At 41.6% G+C, this 23957-nt stretch overlaps 1 protein-coding gene across 1 annotated transcript in view; it reads right to left on the reverse strand.

Moving 5' to 3' along the window:
• LOC143033426 (uncharacterized) overlaps positions 1–23957 on the reverse strand; it is a 161401-nt gene that overhangs the window by 124134 nt on the left and 13310 nt on the right. Inside the window, exons 2-5 of the mRNA XM_076198852.1 lie at positions 3361–3521; positions 2452–2632; positions 2242–2360; positions 1897–2088 (exon numbers count right to left, since the gene is read on the reverse strand). Coding sequence (XP_076054967.1) covers positions 1897–2088; positions 2242–2360; positions 2452–2632; positions 3361–3521 — 653 coding nt within the window. The remainder of the gene's footprint in view (positions 1–1896; positions 2089–2241; positions 2361–2451; positions 2633–3360; positions 3522–23957) is intronic.

Genomic DNA, 23957 nt, shown 5'->3' on the forward strand with positions numbered 1-23957 from the left:
CCACCTTCACTCCACCTTTTCCTGCTACACTTGCACCCAAGTATCTAAAACTATCCACTTTCTCCAGTCGCTCTCCCTTAATGTTCACTTCCAGTCTACTGCCACTTTCACCCCTTGTACATCTCATCACCTTACTTTTACCCACATTTATCTTTAGCTTTCTTCTATCACATACTCTCCCAAACTCTGCCACCAGCTTCCTCAATCCCTCCTCTGACCCTGCCACAAGCGCAGTGTCGTCCGCAAACAACAGCTGGCTCACCTCCCACTTTTCTCCATTTTCTTTAACCATCTCCAATCCCTGACTCACTACCCTAGCATTCACCTCTCGCACCACCCCATCCATGTATAAGTTGAACAGCCAGGGCGACATAACGCATCCTTGACGAAGTCCCACCTTTACTTCAAACCACTCACTCTCTCCATTTCCAATCCTAACACATGCTCTACTACTCACATAAAAACTCTTGACAGCTCCCAAAAGCTTTCCTCCTATCCCATATATCTGCATAACCTCCCACAGTGCCTTTCTGTCTACCCTATCATAAGCCTTTTCCAGATCCATAAAAGCCCAAAAAACATCCTTCCCCTTTCCTATAGCTTTCTCACATATCTGTCTTACCACAAAGATCTGATCTACACAACCTCTACCTGTCCTAAATCCACACTGTTCCTCACCAATTACTCCTTCTGTTCCTCTCCTAATCCTCTCAATTAAGATTCTCCCATAAGCCTTCCCTACTACACTCAACAGGCTAATCCCTCTGAAATTACTACATTCACACTTGTCCCCTTTTCCCTTGTAAAGAGGAACTATACAGGCACTACTCCAGTCCTCCGGTACTCTACCCTCTCTCCAGCAAACATTAAATAATCTCACCAACCAGTCCACCATCACTGAACCTCCCTTTTTCAGACATTCTGCATGACATCCATCCAGACCAGGTGCCTTACCTGCTTTCATCATCTTTACAACTGCCTTCACCTCATCCTTCCTTATTTCTCCTCCATTCTCCTCACTCATCACGCTCATTTTCTTCGTATTTCCCACTGCAGCTATCTTTCCTTCCCTATCCTCCTTCACATTCAGCAACTCCCTAAAATATTCTGCCCATCTTCCCCTCACTGCCATCTCTTCCATTATCAACTCTCCATCTGTACCTTTTACCTTTTCTTCCCTACTTGATTCGCCTCCTCTTCCTCTCTTAATTTCTTTCCAAAACATCTTTTTATTACTTTCAAAATTTTCTGTCATACTCCTACCCCATTTCACATCTGCTCTCCTCTTTGCCTCCTTTACCTTTTGCTTTACTTCTCTTTTCTGTTCTTTGTACGTCTCATATGACTCCCCTGTCATATATATATATATATATATATATATATATATATATGAACATAAGGATGAAGGAGAGTGCAAGAGACCATAAGGCCTACAGCTCCATATCCATCACCACCTGTCATCCCCATCCATAAAATTGTCTAATTGTTTCTTAAAACAACTGATAGTTTCAGCACTTACTACATGGTTACTAAGTTTATTCCATTCATCGACCACCCTATTAGTATGTATGTATGTATGTATGTATGTATGTATATATATATATATATTCATATATATATATATTTATGTATATATTATATATATATATATATATATATATATATATATACTGTATATATATATATATATATATATGTATATACATGTATACATGTACATATATATATATATTATATATATATATATATATATATATATATATATATATATATATATATATATATATATATATATATATATGCTAATACAGTTAGCTAAATGAGCATGATCTGAAAACCTCATTATCATATTGAAAAGTCATGGCCTTTTTTCCTTTTCATCTGGCAAAGGATTACCTGACAATTTTCTGACTCCTCTTGCTGTTGTTCCTTAGAGTCTTGTAGTGTTACTGATGCAGCCTGAACAATCACCACTCCTCCCCAATGATGGAGATTCACAACTTCAGGATGTGCCCTAAGCAGAGCTTGGAGGCTCAAATACCCATACTGAGTACATTCCAAGTCTGTCAGTGAAGCACCATACAAACCCTGGAACACATAACACTTTAGAAATTTACTAACTCCTCATTAAAACAATCAACAAATAGAAAATAACTATCAGTACACATATTAGTAAAAATGAGAAATGTATGCTAAAACCAACATTAAATGCAGTGAAATCTAGACATCATCTCATACTACCCTATATGCTCCAACTAATTCTTCAATTGATAAACCCTCTGGAAAATCATCTTCCAGCAGCCTTGTAAGCCTTTCAATGGTGGATGATCTGAATTTCCTCCTAGTTTTCTCAATCTCAGCTGTAATATAAAAAGAAAAACTGTAGTTCTGTGATTGGTCTAAAAAGGACAAATCCACATTGATAATCAAGAGTTTGAAAGACTGTCTTACTTTTTCTGTTTTGTAATTTCAAATCTTTCAAGATTGGCCCTGGGTCAACTTCTGCTCCATACAAAAAATATTCTTTGTAATCTGTAGTGATGATACTGAATACATCCCTTAGCTGAGAGGCCAAATCAAGCACATTTACAAAACCTAGTGCCTCAACATCTAATTTCTTACCACAAGAAATCTGAAAGATGCAGGGGGAAAAATGAAAAAAATACTACCTGAAGTCAATAATATTAACATTAAAATGACAATTCCTCCACATACACTAAATGTCTTAATATTACATCAGGTATTAATGACAGGTAGCACCTGTAAGTGGCAGACCTCTGTGATATGCATTAGAGAATCAAGTGCCTGCTGTCCTTTATCAAATCCCGTCAACTCTTACCTCCAGCTGGACATACAGTAATGAACAGCTTATATTCAGTCTCTTGACTGGATCCAGGATTTCTGTCATCTTAAAATGGATTCCCTTCATCTTTCCACAGAGAAATGACAACCAGCAACTGCTTCCCTCCAACTACTACAAGCCAGTGACAAAGAAATAATCCCACACTTATATAACACAGACAATATGTTTCTTCACACTTAGAACTAAGGACTATTGCCAGCTACTGTGGGGGTGTGGATTTCCATAGAGTAAAACTTGAGGCAACAATAACATTAGTAATTATCTTCATTATCAATCATTGTTAACTACATTTTAAAGTGCTGACTGATGAGCACATTTCAATTACCTCATTCACTAATCAGAAAGGATGACAACCTAGTTTGCTGACATTGGTTTTTGAAATACATATTGTATTACTACATCACCGATGAAAATATTCTACAAATTGTTAGTGCCCTTTTCGACAAAATTATTATCATTATTATTATTTTTATAGAATAAAATTCTGACAGTCATACTTGGTACAGATGTGGAAGATCATCCAACACGATACCATTGTTGTGCTTCTTCAGAATGTCACGGAATATTCCCAGAGTCTCTGCACACAAAGAGGAAGAGGAAGGTTCTATGACCAACTGCTCACTGCTTTCATTTACTTCTTTTTCAGTTTTCACTTCACCTGCAAAAATTTGTGAGGTACCACATAAATTCTAACATCTGGCTGAGATATTCTGGCCATTAAGGCAACATATGTAATACACAATTGCAATGTATGATCACCCTCTTTACAAAAGGAAAAGGCCTTTAAGATGTGTGTTGAGACTTTTACATAAAATTGTTCTGGCTAATGTCAAACCATTTTATTCAACTTTTGATGAACCCCTGATTACATTTGGGATATACAACTATCTTGACTGAAATAACGAGTTTACTCCCTTCATGCCTAATGTGTCCCAAAATCCCTGGACAGTGGAGGAAGGGGGTGGCTGACTAGCATGAAAATTCTCATACATTGGAAAATTGGGGAAGGGGATAGCTGCAGTTGGGAGCCAAAGTCTATGAAATTTGGGACACCGGCCAGGACCATGCATGATACCTTCAAGATGAGCATGTAAACTCAAAGGACCAGAAAACTATGTTTCGCACAAGGGGAAGGAGAATGGGTAACAAGCTCATGTAAATCACACTTTCTACATTGATTTCATTATGATTTAAGATGTCTCCACAATCAGTGGCATGCAACTGATATTTAACAAGTTTTCTTTTCATTAAATGTTCACTATATTATGAATATGTTTCACAATGATTCACTTATCAACTAACTGGGTGAGATACATACATATATGGTTGGAGATGTACTATCTAGCTAATCCCGTGTGCTCTGAGACCTAGCTAAAATAATAAAATACCTCACCAGGGCTGTGGAGTCAGAACACAAAACCTCCGACTCCAACTCCTCTATTTTTGGCACCTCCGACTCCGACTCCTCTTCATGTAATTAACTGATTATGGCCTACATATTTTATAAAGCTTATACAACACACATACGCTCCAATCTTGAGTAGACTTATATCATTATAACTGGTTTATATCAAAGAATAAATATATATGTTATAGTGTGGCTTTCCTATGTTTGACCTCTTCATTAATACTTTATAAGTGAAGTAGAGACAAAATTTTTGAAAGGATATTGAAGAAAATTCAGTAAAAAAAAAATCTATAATGTAAGACATTTGGCATAATATATATCTTTGCAAATAAGTGATAAGTACATTTCAAAAACAAAAATACTGTACTTTATAACAAAGCTTGAAATATAACCTTTACAAAGGATATACAAACCTAATAATAAAAAAATATAATGGAAGATTATTTTTACATATATACTTTTGCAAATACAAAAAAAAAAAAAAATGAAAATACTTTATCAAAAGAAGTTTAGGCAAATTTCTTGAAACAGTAAATATAGAGAAAATAAACCTTATTGATACGAGTACGGTACAAGGTCGAGTGTTACAGCTGAACATGTATGATACTGAAAGGTATATGTATCATACATACTTTTTGGGTATCATTATTCTTCATATGTCTTCATACCTTCTTTTGCCTTAATGTACTGAAATTACTGACACAAGTACCTCTTGGTTTAACTACATACTGGTACTGCTATGCGATTATTGCGATGGGCATTACTCTGGTTCTGGAACCAATCCTATCGATACGAGTACAAAACAAGATACAGCTGAACATATTTGAAATGTGAATTTTTTTTTTCAACTTTAAATATCCTTATTTCAATAATTCATTGTTAAAAAGTATAGAGGGGGAAAAAAGAAGGGGAAAGGAGAGAAGAGATAGTATTATTGCATTAGTCTACCTTTGAAATCATAATTATCCTACTGTTTGGCAACACAGCAGTGGGAGAAACTACCAAACTGATGGAGTGATGGAAACGATGCACATGGAACTTGACAGGAATATTACAGCTCCCGTGACTGTGTGTCAACAGAAGGTGTAATATTGAGGTGTTTAATTTATTCAAGTAATACTTTGGATGTTTATCGGTCTATGTATAAATTTGAAAGCCAGCGTTGGACTAGGACATTTTGGGGGTTTAGTGGAATGACCACGAAGATAAGACGATGAGATTTATTACATTTGATAAAATTATGTTTTTTTTGTTTTGTTTTTTTATATAATGTACTTATAAAGAGTGTACACTGCATAACTCTACAGACTAAACGAAGGCCTTACAAAGTGTAAATTTAACTGGAGTCGGAGTCGGTATATTTTACTGACTCAGACTCCAGTGACACCACAATTGCTTCTGACTCCGACTCCACAGCCCTGTACCTCACAGAAACATTCCTCTGTCCTTTTTAGAGATGCTGCACTAGTTTGGTATTCTTCAAATGAGTGAACACCCTCAGGTGAACAGGATGTTCTCGATGTTTGTTGTTTCATTTGTCTATGTTGGGGCAGCGGGATCCAAACCCGTCCTTTGTCAATGGCACCGAACTTGTGTGGGGGAGGGGACTCAATGTCAAGGAGTTAATTTCCCATATTTTGTTGATCTCTCTGTGTGTAGTTCACACTCTAGATGTCAATTTTCTTGAACATGAGAGTTCATCACACCGAATCACTAGAGTGGGGTTGGCAATGACCCACGACTGAATTTAAGGGTTTGATTTCAGCGCGAGTCATGGAGCACATTTTCTTGTCTCTCCACGTATTATACACTTTAAGTTACCTGGACACTAGCACTATACTTGAGTCACTGGAGTGCAACTGGCAATGGCCAACATTCATGCTCGTGGTTATTCACTGGTGAGGTAGCAAGGTCCTCAGAGGATCCGTACTATGAGAGCATCACGTGCCTACTGCCTTACCGCGAGCCTCATGGCACTATGGGTGGGGCATGATGTGCTGTTTTTGGCGGGCATTTTTCTAATCATTAATTTGTGTAAGGAATGTGGTGTAATGACATGGCAGAAGTTGAGGCAATTCTAGTAGTTTCGTGGAATATTTACTAGTCAGAAGGAATGGGACATATGATCCTAACTAGTCTAGACAAGAAGTGGCAAGCATGCAGGTGGGAGGTATGGAACACAGCGGACTTTCCAATAAAAACAATAAAAATAAGAACAAATGGTAATACATAGGTAAAATGCATCAACAATAATCACAAAATACAAGGACACAAATGTAATATGGTGAATTAGTTAAAACTAATTGATAAGTTGAGGCATTTCAATTATAACATTATAGCACCTTTGATGACTTCGAACATGGGCTTATGAAGACATCTTGGAAGACAAGGGGAGGATATTTCTGACTAAAATCGAGGATACTTAGACTCAATATGGCACTGTGACCAACTAGCACTAAACTCTCACAACAACTGCTGGGGAGAAAGTGGAGCAAAAATACGAAGTAGTAGTTACTAGAGGCCTTAAGACTTCCAGCACTTCCATAGAGCGAAGTAAAAGTAATAGCCAAAGGTGCTGAAAAGAGATGAAAGAAAATGGGAAACACTAGGCAATGTGTCACAATGCCAAAATTGTGACATAATGTATTAATATTTACACATTTGACAATTTTATTATGGCCAAAGCCTGTAAGAGGCTGATAGATGAAAGCAGTAGACATGTAGGCAGATAGAGGGGTAGGTGGCGAGAAATCAATTTTCATGAGTTAATGTTTTGAAAACAATAGCCGCGATGGAGTTGCAGAGTTGCATAATCTCGCTCACCATCTAAAGTTTGTAAACACTGGTTAGGATATCGATATTGGTGCTGTGACGAAATGTAAACACTGAGCCACTCTGCTTCGTGACCAAGATTGCTTGCATAAGCAGTATTGCTTGAGACATTGTAACAGTCTTTTTGGTTGGAGGAGAAAAATTATTGGTGCATGGAGGAAAAGTCACGTCCTTAAGAGGAGGCACTTATTTGTAATGGTATAAGTTATTGGATGAATTAAGTAGTGATGTTGGAGCAGACTTGGCTTGGTGAGTGGATTGGGGATCCCAGGTGGGAGTCCTCTGGTGTACTTAATCAAACTAAGTTGTAGAAGTAGTGAAGAAACGAAGAAGAAAATTTACGTTTAATTCACCCCATTGAGAAACATTACTTCTTACTACAGAAAGATATGATGAAAGACATACTTACTTTAGTGAAGGTGCAAGAAAGTGAATGAAGAAATATAATACCATAGAAGGAATAGTTAACAGAATTAAAACCAGTAATTAAGGAGAGAAGGGAACTGAAAGTGATGGTGGCAACAGCGCTAGAAAAGCCAGATGATTACAATATACTTATAGGAGCCCCTTGGTGCCGAGATATATTAGGTGTATTTACCTAATTGTATACAGGCAAGGAACAATGCTTGTAGGATCCCATCTCTTATTTTCCAATTTTTATCATACCTAGCCTCAAATTCATGTACAGTTCAAACATAATCCATATCCTTGATTTCCAATTATCATATTTAGATTTGTACCCATATATTGTTTGAGCTTGGGCTATATCACCTAAGCTATTCCATGTATTTATGCATCTACAGTATATGGAAAACTGTATTTCTTACATCCTTTAGACATGTGGTCTTTCTTAATTTGTTCCCATGATCTATTAAAGCCCTCTCATCTTTAATCAGATATCTTCTGTCAATGCAATCTATCCTCTTTAGTGACCTGAACACTGTAATCATATCACCTCTTCTCTCTGATCTTTCAAAGTTGGAAGACCCAGTGCCTTTAGCCTTTCCTCGTATGGTTCATCTCCCAGGCTGGGGACCAGTTTGGTTGCTGCCCTTTGTATTCTCTCAATCTTGCTTATATCCTTCACTATGTGTGGGGATCATACAACTGATACATATGTAGTGGCAGGCTGGGCCACTGATGTGGCCATCTGCCATGGAGTTACCAGTTGTAGGTAGTGGATACGAGAGACTAAGAAAACATCTCTTTTCCTTACCCTAGTCTGGTTTGTTTACTTACATTTATTTACAAGATGTCTATACACCAATGGGATGACTTACAGGTTAATATGATCTGGAGCATGGAGGACACAGTATGCAATACAACAAAGAGGATGTTGAAAAATGGTGACTATCTATATACTTATAAAATTCTGATCATCTTGTTTGTAATCTTGCTTGAAACTGTCTACTGAAGAAGAGATATGATGTCACGACTGAGGACCACTCAATCAGAAGAAGAGATATGATGTCATGACTGAGGACCAGCCAATCAGAAGAAGAGATCAGAAGAGATATGACGTCACGACTGAGGACCAGGCAATCAGAAGAAGAGACATGATATCACGACATCCATTCTGTGGGTCCCAAGGAACCCCAGCGCTGAGCGCATGACGTCACAACTGCTAATTTTCCAATTTTCCGATTACATATTTTCTGACCATTAATATTTAAAATTTTCATATTCAGTATTTAAAAGTATAGCCAACTCCTGAATTAGCATCTATGAGGCATAATGAGTTTATTAAAATATTATGAAACATATAAATCATATGATGGGTAGTGTTCCAAGCAACAACGACATGACGTCACAATCTTCTGCATTTCACTTCTTATAACTAATCTTATTAACAACATATAATTTAAAATTTTATATGACCCAACGGGTCATGGGTGGTCTAGTTGGCTATATATTTCCACCCATGACGAGGAAGGAGGAACAATATGGATTTGGTTTGTCTCTAGATGGTGAGTTAAGTATCCTTTTCTATTGGATGGGGTGGTCATCATTGTATATAAAGCAGAAAGGAAGGCCTAGCAGAACTTAGTCAATGAAGCATTGGAAGGTGTGAAAAATTTTCAATCTACAGGGTATCCAGACATATTCAAACAATCCAAATGGCATGATTATGGCAGTCTTCAGGATGTCTACTGGCAATATATCAGGGATCTGGTGAAATGCTCTCATGAAATCAATCCTGGAGAAGTTGCTGCAGTCAGAGTTGAGAGAACTCCTGGGCACTATTACACAGTACTAATGGCCATAGAATTCTTGGAATAGTGTAGATAGAGCTCCTTGATGGTGGTTCATGGGCAGTCCAGCTGGCAGTAGTCTGTGGATGGGTAGGCAGTCCAGCAGGTGGCAGTATGACTGGTAGTGGTCCATGGATGGGCAGGTGGTCTGGCTGGCAGCGGTCTGTAAATGGGTAGGCAGTTTAGTTGGTAGTGATCTGGCAGGGAGTACTCCATGGACAGATAGGAGATCCAGCAGGCAATAATCTGGTAGGCAGTGGTCTGTTGATGGGTAGGTGGTCCAGCAGGCAGTGGTCTGTGGATGGGTAGGCAGTTCAGCAGGACAGGTGGTGGTGCCACCAGGAAGCAGTGGTTGGGTGTCTTGTCTGGCAGAGCAGGTAGCATTCTAGTGGCAGGCAGCAGGCAGTCCAGCAGGACAGGTGGGGGCAGTTTAGCAAGGCAGGGAGGCGGCTGGCAGCAGTCTGCCAGTAGTGTAGGCGGTCATCAGTCCAGCAGGGAGTGGAGGTTGGCAGGCAAATTCATGTACAGTTCGAACATAATCTATATACTTGGGCATCTGTCTGGCAGGACAGACAGCAGGCATAGTAGGCAGCTGTGGCTGATGGTCGGAGGCAGGCAGCAGCGGTTGGTGGGCATCCGTCTGGCAGGGCAGGCAGGCAGCCAGCTGGGTGTCTAGTGGTGGTAATGGCTGCAGTCCAGGGTCACCATTTTATAGTGCCAGGCTGGGCTACCAATGTGGCCACACATCATGGAGTTACCAATTGTAGGTAAAGGATGTGAGAGGTAAAGAAATTTTATCTCTTTTCCTTTACCCTAGTCTGGTTAGTTTATTTACATAAACTTACAATATGTCTATACATTGGTGAGATGACTTACAGGTCAATATATTTTGGAGCAAGATGGGCATGGTATATAATACAACAAAGAGAACTTAGAAAAGGGGTATCTATTGGCTACACATATTTCAGTCTTGAGTGTATCAGGGTTTTCAGGAGTTTTTTCATCATCTCTTCATCCATATAGTGAAATGTCACATTAATCTTCTGCAGTAGTCCATAAATCTCTTCTGCAACCCTGCTGATATTTCTCTCAGGTGGCAGGATGTCTTTTATTAACACTCCCAGGTTTTTCTCCTCTTTTGCTTTTGTAATGGCTTCACTTCCCAAGGAGTAGTTTAAGGGAGTGTCGCATCGCTTTATAGAGTAGGTGATTTTTTTTTTCAATATGTGTTTAATGAATATAGGTATAAATACCCCTTACATTAGTGTGTAATTCCTCAGGGTATTGTGTTCCTCTCATGTATATATAAGGCACAGTGAATATTTAATGAAGATACAGTGAGCTCTAGTGAAGCTCTAATTACTTAATGGAAAATCCTTCCACATCATTCAGCTTGGTATGAAATGAAAGCTTAGAGTCTGGGGAACAAATCTTATTGAATACATTTTTTTCAAACTAATACCTCTGATTTTTTATTAATTTCTCTGAATAATTAAAAAATGCTGCAAAATTCAGGTTTGATAATTTTTTTTTAACTATAGAAAATAAAGACCATGATGTTTTCTTTCAAATGAAACTAAAATGACAAAAATCCATAAAGAACAACCAAAGATATTACAACAGAAAGAACAAAAACATAAACTTTACAGGACAGGGGATTTAAATTTTCGTAACCATTTTTTTGATGGTTGCGATGTATAGCAAATCTCCAATTTCCTCTTTGCTGATGAGGTGTGAAGTGAGGATGAGTGGTGTGGTGTGGGTGGAGGATGTGTAAGGTGTGTGGCTGGTAAATGCTTGCAGAGTGTTGGGTGTAACTGTGCTGCGTTTCCCATCTTTCTTTTTCCTTCTTCTTGTTTCTATTTCAGGAACTCATGGGCCCTCTCTATATTCTGCCACTTCTCTTGTTTCTTGTTAATTTTTCCATGATCACAGCAACAATACAGGGTGAGGAATCAAAATTGTACAGAATGTTTTGTATGCACTGGGGTTGCCAGAGGTTGCCAATATTTTATCTATTTTATGCTGTATAAAAAAATATAAACTAAATACAGTTGTATAACTTTGTATGAGTGTTGCTACCACCATAGAGATTTTTTTTAAATGTTTACCTAAGATTCGCTCACGTACCTGAATTTTTCGAATGATTGCTGGCGATGCTCCCTTAAGGGGATCGTCCATTAGAAAATCAAACTTTTTTAGTTTGGGGTCAAAGTGGCTGAGATTTTTTTCTAGTAACTGTCTTGTCTCAGAGAAGATACCACGGAGTTTTCAAGTCATTTATTCTAATACTTTTTTTATTGTGATTTTTTTTTTCGAGGGGTAATTTTTGAAATTGATTCAGAGGATAGACCTTTGATTGGATATTATTTTTTGTCTTTATAATGGGCTAAGATAGATAAAGAAACGGAGGCAGAATTATGATGTTCTGATCAGTCTGTTATGAGAAAAAAAAATCCAAAGTAAGTTTATGAAAAAAGCAAAAAAAAAAAAAAAAAAAAAAATGTACTGTATATATGAAAAATCCTACTAGTCCTTGACAGAAGGACATAAATCTGCCTCCAAATGATCTCCCAATTATGCTGAATCCAAAAAGGATTTGCAGTTAAAAATCAGTGAAGGCGTTTTGGATATGAATCAAGTTAAATGTGCAAAAATCAAGTTTTTCAGGAATGAGCGTCAGTTTTTTTGTTCATAGTTACTGGTCCCCTTTCATCATTTAGGATGTTATGGTATTGAAGGGGTATCATAGGCACAACCCTACTCTTTGTTGCCAGCTTTTAATTAATTACAGGTTTATATGATGAATCCAGTTAGTATCCACCAGGGTTATATTGCACTTTTCCTTTTCTTGGCGTGATGCATCTTTGGCGACAGATGATCTTTATCTGCCATCCTAAGCTGTTTTAAGGCATCACTGGTTGTTGTCCCTCTTGCTGATGGCATATATGCAAGTTCATAACCAAAGATGTGGTTCAGAACTGCAACTTGAGCACAGAATTGAACTCTAGCTGCTGATGCAAACTTCCTCTTTGAACTCAAAGCCCAGATCTTTGCATGCAAGCTTTCATTTTGGTTTTGTGTCCTTCCCTTGAGGCATTTCTCTAAAAGCTCTGTAGAGGTGAGGTCTTGATATATTGCCAGGATGGATTTCCGCTTCTCAGTGGGAATCATCACCAGGAACGGCTTCTTGACTCTGTGAGACTCGGGTTCCTCTTGCCAGGCTACTCTCTGGAAAAAAACAACACGAGTCTTCTCCCTTAGGACAGTAAGAATGCAATGGCTTCTCATCTGTGCTGACAGAATGCAGGTAGGAGGCCATGATAGCTTTACGCATTGTCCGAATGTCAGTATTCACACAATCACGTATTGCCTTCCCATAATACTGTGTCAACTGTCACAGCATCTGTCAACATATTAGCTCGTATGCTATTATTTATTATACAAAAGCATAAATTTTGTTGCAAAATACAGCTTCTTTTGTTAGCAAATATATGTAACAACAGAAAACGTAATATGCAGTACGCAGCGCACATGACCCAGCCACAGTAGGGTGGGGGGTACTGTATTATATTTTTTTAGATAGTAAAAATCAAGATACAGCTTCCATATTCAGCCACTAGATAGCTTATGAGCAACACTTTTAGAGGAAATATTTTCAGAATTTATTATTTTTTATTTTTCGTGATTTTCTGATGGACGATCCCCTTAAGGATGGTCCCTTTTCTAATACATTGCAATTTTTTATATTGAACTTCATATCCCATTTTTGGCTCTGCAAAAATAGTCATCTTCTGGCAAGTCTACTGTCCTCTTTGTTTTTCACTATTCTCATGACTTTTGTGTCATCTGCAACCATTGTGGAGTGCTCTGGTATCTTCTGTGGATCTGTAGGATTCCTGCAAGGGTCATTAACTTGATATCTGGCTTATACTGTGGGACAGAGAGTGCTGTGAAGTATAGAGGAGGCATGTCTAACTTCTTTCCTATTAATTCAGGAGTGAGGCAAGGTGGTGTCCTTGCCCCAACAAGTTTTCAGCACCTGCATGGACTGGGTACTGGACAGAATTCTTGATGAGTATCTATTAGCAACACCAAGGTCAGTGACTTTGCATTTGTTGATTATACTATCCTTCTTGCAGTCACTGGAGGTCCTGGTTGCTTCCCCCGAGTCACTGCACAGGGAGGCAAGCCTATGTGGAATTCAGGTTGTCTGGACCAAGACAAAGGTCCAGAAGTTTAGGGGCTTACTATATGACATAGTTCAGTCTGTCCATGTATATGGCAAGGACATTGAGGTCTTGGAAAGCTTTACATACCTTGGTAGTGCAGTGCATAACAGTGGAGGGTCATGTAAGAAAGTACTTCAACAGATTGCCATTGCCCTTGGTGTTATGGACTCGCCTAACCAGAGTATATGGCATTGTCATTATTCATTATTTATGCAGGAAGACTAAGATCTGAATCTTCAAGTCACTTATTCTCCTTGTCTTGCTGTACAGCTGATGTGACATGGACACTGAATACTGACTTGAAGAGGTGTCTCGATGTCTTTAGTATTGCCTTCAGAGAATCATGGGATATCACTGGAATCACTTCATATCACACCAGAGACTGTACTGTGAAACCCATTCTAGGCCAATTACCAGCATAATTTGTGAATGTCAACTCCAGCAACATGGACATGTGGCACATTTCTCTGATGTTGATCCTAATCACAGGGTCATCTCAATGGAGGAGACAATGGAAACACCCAAAGAATTCATGGCTGGGGCAAGTTGTTGTTGTTGTTGTTGTTTGGAGTGGGAAAGATGGCTGTAGGGGAGCTTGCTAGGAGAGCCTGTGTGAGCAAAGCAATGTGCTCCCTGGTGTATACCCTTAATTGATAATGATGAATATTATGCTATATGAAACTTCAAAGGCTTTGAGGAGCCTGCTGTTGCTGTTCCCTATGCTGTCTGGCCAAGCAGTACCACCTCCCTGAGGAACACCATGGCTGGAAATGGGTTTTCCCACAAATCCCTTATAGTGTGTATATTGTGTTGTTGGTATGCATGACTGTGTACTATGCAGTCTTCCATAATGTGTTGTATAGTATGGGGTGAAGTTCTACATCCTGGACGGTTATCTGTGATGTGGTCATCCAGCCTCTTCTGGTAGCTTACAAGGGCTAGATGGTGGCTGCACTACAGTTTGGCTAGGTGGACTCTGTCCTCTCAGGGGAAAGAGGATTCAGAGGGATGGATGTCAGGGGTTTCAGGCATGCAACAATGTAGTCTTTCAGTTTGTTGATGGAGCTGTGATATGATTATGGATATGCTACTGGAGGCTGGTGTCTGGTAGTTGTTGAAGAATAGAAAAAAGTATTTGTGTGTGATATAGGTATTTGGGTGTTTTGATGTTCTTGGTGTGTATCAGTGTTCTGCTATGTGTGTGTGGATGTGCTGTTTGTGGAGGCTGTGGCAAGTGTGATCCTTGACATTGAGGACTTTCGTTTCATGATGTAAATGTCTTTAGGGATTTGTTCTGTACAGTCTGTAAGGTGTTCTAGTGTGTCTTAACCTCTTCAATACAAGTCAAATTCTCGCAGGCAGCATCAGCTGCCTGATGTACAATAATTTAAGGATGCACCACAATACTCGTGTTATGAAATATAAAGTTACAGTTGTATTACTCGTTCTCTTTCTCTCTGAATATCATTAACCACAGAAAATATGATGAAGCCAGTTCAGAGAATATGAGGGTCATTCAACTACAACTACAAAATAAATATAATCATGACATCAATGCCAGCATCCTCACATACCCACTTGTGCCTCATGCATGGAAGGGGTTAACAAGATTAGGGGTCCATGTTGGGCTCCCATTATTCATCACTGAGCGTATTCATTTTCTAGGTACTGTAGTATTAGTTTCTTTGCCTTGTCCATATGTTGTTCTTGCAACTGATTTAAGTGTGTTAAGCCTAGGTATGCATTTTGTTATATTTGTAATGTATTGTTTGAATTATATGGATGTATTGTATGTTACTCCATGAATATTGGGTGTTTGTGTGTGTGGTATGAGTGTTGTTGATAAAGAGGAGTGGTATTTGTGTTCTGCTGTCCAATTGGTGAGAAGTGTGGCTGTATATTTGGTTGGGGCTATTTTGAGTCTCTGTAGTGAACCAGGTGTTGAGTGAGTCAGTGTATGATTACAGTATTTTTACAGCTTTGTCTGCGTTACAGTGTGTGCATATAATTATGTCATCTGTGTAAGAAGAGATTTATATTTCTGTGGTGTTGGGTGTGAGTATAACATACATTTATAGATTATGGGGGATAGAACCGAGCCCTGTAGTACTCCCTTCTTAAAATTTCCAGTGTGCAATGGTTGGCCATATGACACATAGGCATTTCTACCTACCAGATAATCATGAGTATATGTTCCACGCAATTTGCCAATCTGCGCAATCTTAAGATCGCGCTGCGCAATTTAACGATCCTATAATTGCACGGCAATCTCGAGATCATGCAAGCCTTTTCCCCACTGATGAGACATGCATGACAGATCACAAGATTGTGCGATTTGGCAATGTTGCGCATTTTCAAGATCTCGGATTTCATTGACATTGACCCATGTACATGCAGCCATCCTCAACCTACCAGTAGTTATGGGACACAATCTCATAAATATTTTTGTTATGTACGTGGTGAGACATCCATAGGACTTTCATGTTGACACCTCGTATAGGGCCTATATAGTGGGCCTATGGATGAGTCCTGGAGCTTGAAGGAATTACTGAGTATAATTCCTCCAGGTCTGGAGGAATTGTACTGCAATCATGATCATTCTTTTTAATAAAACCTATGCCTATGGGTTTTGTACAATGAATTGAATTGTACTGTCAGTCAAATCCTCTTCTTTATGTTGCTGTCAACCCTGGAAATACGTGACACTGCTGTATATAGTATACATGGCAAGAATAGGGTCTTTCTTCTCCAAATTTATCTCCATCGTGAATTGAGTTCTCTAAAAAGTATCTGTATTGTAAATATATCAAATGAAATAAAATACAATCTGTGGACTAGTGTTTTTTATTCATATGCATTGAAACAATTTTTTGTGCTTTTTAAAAGTCTTGGAGTGGGGCTTTGGACCTACCACTATGATTGTGCCAAAGACAAACGTCTATTTCCTTAAGAGAAGCCGCCAAACTAGCATACCCGAAGATGTCTATCAAGCTCAAGTGCAACTGTACAGGGAAATGCGAGACTGGAAGATGTTCATGCCAACGCCAGGGAGAAGGCTGTACTAGTCACTGTCATCCAAGCCATTCGTGCAAAAACCATTCAAGAAGTGTACAGAAAGCTGAAATAGCCATGCTTAAAGTGGGCTCCCATAACTGGCTAACAGATCGCTACATGGAAGAAGCAAGCAAACTCATAAAAAAGATTGACAACACGTTGTCGGGACTGTAATCCACCATCCTAGCATCTTGTAACTACACAAAAAACCTAAAGGACACTTCATTCAATTTCTGCACACAGGTCAGCACTGAGTTACCATTTCGAATGTCAAAGCCAAGGACCAAGACACCGTGATCGTCTACAATTCTTTACATCAAAATGATATCTCAATCGATCTTCAACACCAAATTGCAAGATTTGTCAAAACGGATGCCACCAACATCAAACTGGAGCTACCAACATAGATCAGCAGACAAACAGAGACGACTGTGGCCCTTTTGCTATTGCATACGCAGTTTCTTTGGTGTACGGGGAAGATCCTGTGCCTCTGAAGTACAATGGAATTTGCCAATATATCGACCATGCCCTTCAGAAGAACTTTTATGAACCAATACCATCAGAATGCGTATTCTGAAGCCCATCGACAATAAAAAGATACAAGACACTGATCTACTGCAAATGCCACAGAACAGACACTGGAATGGAAATGGTTGAATGTGAAACGTGGTATCCTTATTCGTGTGTGGGCTTAAAATCCGATTTGAAAGTAGACATGTGGATGTGTAGTAATTGCCATTGACATTATGAACTATAGTGATCCGCCCCAATTTTCATTCGCTTGTGCAGTATGGACTTTAACTCAGGTAACAGTTTTGCTTTCAGATTTTGCAAGAGTATAACTGGGTAATGGTGATTTTGTTCATGGATGATGAAAACATTGTCAAAATGTAATTTTCACAGGAAATTTAATTTTTCCCTGATACAAACTCTTCGGTACTCCTTACAATAGGATACTTAGCGTAGCACAAATATTTCTACAGCCAAATTAAAATCCTCACTCTGTGGGTCTGGGCAACGCTTATCCTCAGTAAGGGGCCCTATTGGGGCAAGGGGGAGCCTTGCCCTCCACCACAAGTCTCGCACACTATACTACATTCTCTTCGCAGTAGTCAACGAGTCAACATCTCTCAACTATACCTATTTAGTTTTTATTGGTTTCCCCCTTATTGGGCCGATTTTCAGTCAAAATCCCTTGTTAGCATGGCAGCGAACCGTTAATTAATCAATGGTTCAATATTTACGTTGTGTGCTGAAAATCAAGCAACAGGCTTCGATTGTCGCCAGCTCACTCCCAGGACGCTAAGGAGTTCATCGTCCTTCAATTTCATCGGGGTTTACCTACGCCATCCTGTATCCTGGAATTTCTTGAGTGCCCTCTCCTTTTCCTGTATTATTCCCCTAACCGCCACCGGGTATCCTACCCTTCACTGTAAGTATGGAATCTGGTTCCAGTATTGTTGTTGTTCAAGATAGGTTGTGTGCCTTCGCCGAAGGGAGATACCCTTGTCTTACCCCCTTACCGCCAGCCCAAGTGGATCCTCACATTTGGTGTATCAAGTGTAGAGCTCTCAAGTGTTCACCTTCATCCCCGTGTGAGACGTGCATTCAGTGGGATGATAGTCAGTGGTCCATGTACTTTCATGTTCACAGGAAAGCGCATGCAGGGAAAAAGGTGCGCAAGCATAGGAAATGGCTTCCACCTTCACCCCCCAAAAACAAGAGAAGGCAGAATACGGTTTAAGAGGAGACGAGCAATTCTCTCCCTCCTCCAAAGCGTAGTAGACAGGAAAGTTGTACAATGTCCACCTCGAGTCATTCTCAGGCCAAGTTGTCCTCTATTCCTTCAACCAGGACGGTTAGCATAGACGGACATGCGCCTCCGGTCACCTCTAGCTACCGCTCCTGTACGAGCTTTTTCCCGGATGAGGTCGCTTGCGGCTTGCCCTCGACCCATCCCGGAAACTCGACGCTGACACGGACAAAGAACCCGGGTTTGAAGTCAAAGAGCCCCTCAGCCTCTTCTACTCAGGAATCCCGCAGTACGCATAAACCCATCCTAGGAATAGCCGGGTGATCAACGGAGACCTTTCCATGCCCTTTGATCACGAGGACAGAGGTGGGCCTAAGGGTGCGTTACTTGCGGGTTAACCCACCTCTACCAGAAGAGAGAGCCTCTCCTTAGGCTTGATTCACACTATCGGTCCGGTCGCGCTCCACTCTCGGTCTGGTCCAATATTGTCTCATTAATTTCAATGGAAGCATTCACACTGGCGCTCTCGCTCCGGTTCCGCTCCGGTCACGGTTCCGTCAAAAGATATTTTTACTGGAGCGAGAGTGGAGCGTGACCGGACCGTGAGCGCCAGTGTGAACTCAGTTGCCACGGTCCTGCTCCTCCTGCTCCACTCCAGTCGAGATTCAGCTTTCATATAAGCAAGTAGTGTTACCTTCTGTCCTACCAAACCATGGATAATCCAAAGGAAACACCACAATGGGATCATGAGAAAGTTAGAAAAATGATAAAAATACGTTTTCTTTTTATTTATCACTGATACAATGACAATGCGTACAGCGAGGATATACATAAGCACCAACTGAATAAAATATAACCTACAAAACTTACTTTAATTTTGTGGATTCAGATGAAATGCTAAAAGAATTAGTCAAAAGGTAAACCAGAGCTGTATGACCTGACTTCGCTGCACTACAGTGATAACGTGGCGGAAAGAAGAAGCTGTGTTGAAATAAGCAGGCAGCTGGGTTGTGAAGGTAAGAAATTCCATACAATAGCCTAATGTCCACTGTGGAAATGCATTTGCTATCCTCACTAAACAATTTTCCTATACAATAATGTTTGCATACTTATCATACTGCCAAGGTACTGAGAGAGAAAAAAAAAATACACATTATTAACCGAAGAAAGAAATTCCATATGTATAATAACAACCTATTATCCACTGCGGAAATGCATCTCCTTAGCTCACTCAACAAATATTCCTACACAAGTTTGTTTGTCTACTTATATTTTATCATTTTGCCAAGGCATTGAACCAGCTGGGGAGCTGAAATAATCTTTCAGTGTTTCTCTCACGCCAAAAGCCTCCTTTGTAGCATTCCCCCCTCTTCCTCTCATTGGACGTACTGTGTTTGATGGAGGCATGACAACAGTATCTGGTAATGCAACAGCATTTGGGTGTATCAGATTGTGAAGTATGCATGTTGTTGTAATGATTGCATTAGCGTTAGAAGGCATAGCTTTAAGTTTCCTTAAATATATTCTGAAGGTTTGCACTAGAATACCAAATGTGCACTCAACTATCATCCTGGCTCTAGATAATCTATAATAAAATATCCTCTTCTCTACCTTATGTTCAGTCTGTGAACCTGGGTAGGGCCTCATCTAATTTCTCTTCAGCGGGAAAGCCTCATCTCCCACTATAACGTATGGTGCAAGCACATCAGTGCCAGGAAGTGATCTTCTTGTACATTTCAGGTCATCCTCAATTTTGGAAAGTATTTTCTCAAATGTTTCTTTGTTCATTCTGAAATAGCTGTGGAATTTACTCTCATCATCAATAAGACGAGGATACAGAGTATGAAATTCTCCTTCAGTCTTCCTATCTTGCAACATAGGATGAACCCACAATTTCTTTATTTTTCTATTTTGTTTTCCTTCTTCTTCTTCATCAAGTGCAATAGCGTTTATTGCCAACTCGGCGTCAGAAAAGTCACACATCCTTCGTAACTGATGGTCATCATCATATCTTGTCGCACCAGAACCGTGTCCATATAAGGGCAGTTTCATTTGCTTCCCTAAGGTCTTGGTCGGAGCAATGGGGACTCAATGGACATTCCCGGAGGACGTGGACCATCGTCTGTACTTCGCCACAGGGACATTGGGGGCTGGCAAGTAGCAAACCTTCACGTGGTGCCCCTGTTAATCTTCGGAGACTAATTGTTACACCACGCACAGACCCGTAACTGATGGTAAGACTTCTACTGGTGTCGAGGGAGGGGGGATGACGGGAACAAGAGCGGACCGATAGTGTGAATACCTCAGAGCCGAGAGCGGAGCGCGACCGGACCGATAGTGTGAATCAACCCTGAATACCTCAGAACTGAGAGCGGAGCGCGGCCGGACCGATAGTGTGAATCAACCCATAGGGTCCTCCGGACCATCTGAACCTAATCGCGACTCTCCAAGCGGGCATTTACAGGAACTTCTCCCCACTATCTATTCCCTCTTTCACACAATGAAAGAACAGATGATGGATGAGCAACGCGAATTCATCCGGGCAACTCAGGAAAAGTTCCTGTTGAACTCCGAAGTTTGCAAGGATTCAACGCCCACAAGAGCCCCCCTAGAACATGTTCCAGCTGACCGGACAGACGCCAGCTACGATGACGACGACGACGTCCACAGCACCGGGGATGAGAGGGCAAGTTACCAAACTTCGCAGGATTCCCAGTCGGAATCCCCGATGGTTGTTAAACCCTCCTTCTTAGAGATCCTCTCTAAAGTTAGGAGAGCTAATCAACTGAGCCCTCCACAAGAAGAGGAAGCCACGTTCGAGTCGGAAATCTTCAGGACGGGCAATTCTCAAACAACAAAACCACCTCCAATCCAACTCCCATGGAGTACACAGACGGTAAGAGCCATGAACCAGGCCTCCGACGCACTCACAAACCGGACAACCAAGAAACCGCGCTGGCAATCTGTTCCAGTGGAACAGCAAAAATGCTTCTACATCCCATCAGGGACAAACCTTAAAGAAGCCTTGATCCCGGCTCGATTACCAGAGCTTGTCAAAGCGGACGTAGATTTCCTGCTCAGAACAAACGTCATCCTTTCCAGCAGAGAATCCAGGGACCTCGTTCAGGGCCTGGCTCTCTCTCTCGCGGTGAACTCCTGGCTGGAACGCGTCTTGGCTTCAGTAAGGGAGTTTTTACCTGAGCTGCAACCCCAGGAGGAATGCAACCTCCAGGCTCTATTGGAAAGCTCGAGCAGAGCCCTGAAGCCTCAAGTGGCCTGCCTCTCAACGTCTTGGGCCAACATCGAGTCACGCAGGAGAGACACCATCCTAGGAGACCCCAGTAATCCCCTCCTCAGAGAAATTTATGCTCCATTGAAGAGGGCCCCCCTTCTAACCCGCATACTGATTCCCCCGGACATGGTGGATTCAGCAACCACAAGCAAAAACCAACTGATGCATAACAGAGCCATCGAGAGACTAGCCGTCCCTACCTCGAGGCCAAGGCCAACCCCCCCATCAGCCCCAAGGACCCTTCAGACGCAAAGACAGCCGTTTCCTCACTCGAAGAAAGAAGAAAGGCCACCCCTCCACTCCAAGTCGAAAATGCAGACAGAAAAGCCCCGCCCCTTTCCGACTAGAGAACCTAGATGCAAACATAGAGGTTCTGGACCCCCCTACAGGCAATTCTAGGAATTCGCCAGCCCGTCCACACAAGATAGGGGGTTGCCTCTCCCTCTACTGGAGAGTATGGGAAGAGGCCGGGGCAGAAGACGGGACCCTACAAGTCATCAAGGCAGGCTATCGTCTTACCTTTCACACTGTCCCAAACCTCTCTCCCTATCCCATCCAAGTCAGCAGCTACCACCCAGACTCGGCTCGTGGGCGGGCCCTAGCGGAGGAAATCTCCGTTCTGCTCCAGAAAGGAGCTTTAGAGGAAGTCTCGACTCCAGACCCAGGGTTCTACTCAAGGCTATTCCTAGTAGAAAAGACAACAGGGGGGTGGAGACCAGTCATTGATTTGTCTCCACTCAACAAGTTCCTTTCCCTGACGAAGTTCCGAATGGACACCCCAGAGTCCGTAAGGGCATCTATCAGGGAAGGGGACTTCATGGTGTCGCTGGACCTCCAAGATGCCTATTTCCAAATACCAGTGCATCCCTCCTCCAGGAAATTCCTCAGAATCGTCCACAGGGGCAACACCTTCCAGTTCACCTGCCTATGCTTCGGACTTTCCACAGCACCCCAAGTCTTCACCAGAGTGTTCAAACTCGTTTCAGCGTGGTCCCACTACAGGGGAATTCGCCTACTCCGTTACCTGGACGACTGGCTGATCCTTGCACATTCCGCCCAGCTATGCCAAGAACACCTGAGAATGGTCCTAACCTTCGTCTGGAAATTGGGCACCGTAGTCAACCCGGAGAAGTCAGATTTCTTACCAAGACAGAGAGTCATGTACCTGGGTATAGTCCTGGACTCCTCCCTAATGAAGTCCTTCCCAGTAGAAAAGAGGATCCAGAATCTCACTTCCCTAGTTGCACAGGCACTATCGACCGGGTTCATGATGGCGAAACAATGCCAAATCCTCCTGGGCCATATGGCCTCCGTAGAGAGATTAATCCCCAGGAGCAGACAAAGAATGCAACCGCTACAGTGACTCCTCAAGTCTCAGTGGGCCCCGCAAGAGGGAGAACCCCTACAACACATCTCCCTCACCGAAGAAGTCAAGGATTCTCTTCTCTGGTGGAAGGACCCATGCAACCTGAACGTGGGGATGCCCCTCGGCCCATCTCCCCCCGAAGTCCTCCTGTTCTCCGATGCCTCCAAGGAGGGCTGGGGAGCCCACCTCAACGACGATCACATCAGCGGTTCCTGGTCCACAGTTGAGCGGACAGCCCATATCAACTGGCTAGAGTTGAAAGCAGTACTCCTGGCTCTCCGTCACTTCAAGGATCAAGTCTCGGGGAAAGTAGTGGGCATAATGTCAGACAATTCCTTGGTAGTAGCCTACCTTAACAAGAACTATGCCTTCTGACGATGGACATCCTCAACCTAGCCGAGAATCTCCAAGTGTCACTCAAAGCCCGCTACATCCCAGGGAAGAGGAATGTCTGGGCGGACCACCTCAGCAGTAAGAATCAGATAATCAGCACAGAATGGTCCCTCCATCAAGAAGTAGCAAACTTCATCCTCAGCAAATGGGGCTCCCCTCTAGTGGACCTTTTCGCCACGAGATGGAATCACCAACTCCCAATATATTTCAGCCCTCTCCCGGATCCTCTGGCAGCAGGAGAAGACGCTCTTCTGCAAAGTTGGGACAACCTGGACACCTACGCTTTCCCACCATTTCCCTTGCTCCACAAGGTACTCCAGAGAGCAAGAAACGTATCCAACCTTCAGATGACTTTGATCACTCCTTGGTGGCCCGAAGCCCCATGGTTTCCAGACGCCCTCGATCTAGCAGTAGAAGAGCCTCTGGCCCTTCAGGGAAGACCAGATCTTCTACATCAACCCATCAACGGAGCTTGGCACAAGAACCCTTCAGCATTCAATCTTCACGCGTTC

Source organism: Oratosquilla oratoria, chromosome 15 (genome assembly GCF_046742065.1).
Source record: "Oratosquilla oratoria isolate Oo_2021 chromosome 15, ASM4674206v1, whole genome shotgun sequence".
Taxonomy (NCBI): domain Eukaryota; kingdom Metazoa; phylum Arthropoda; class Malacostraca; order Stomatopoda; family Squillidae; genus Oratosquilla; species Oratosquilla oratoria.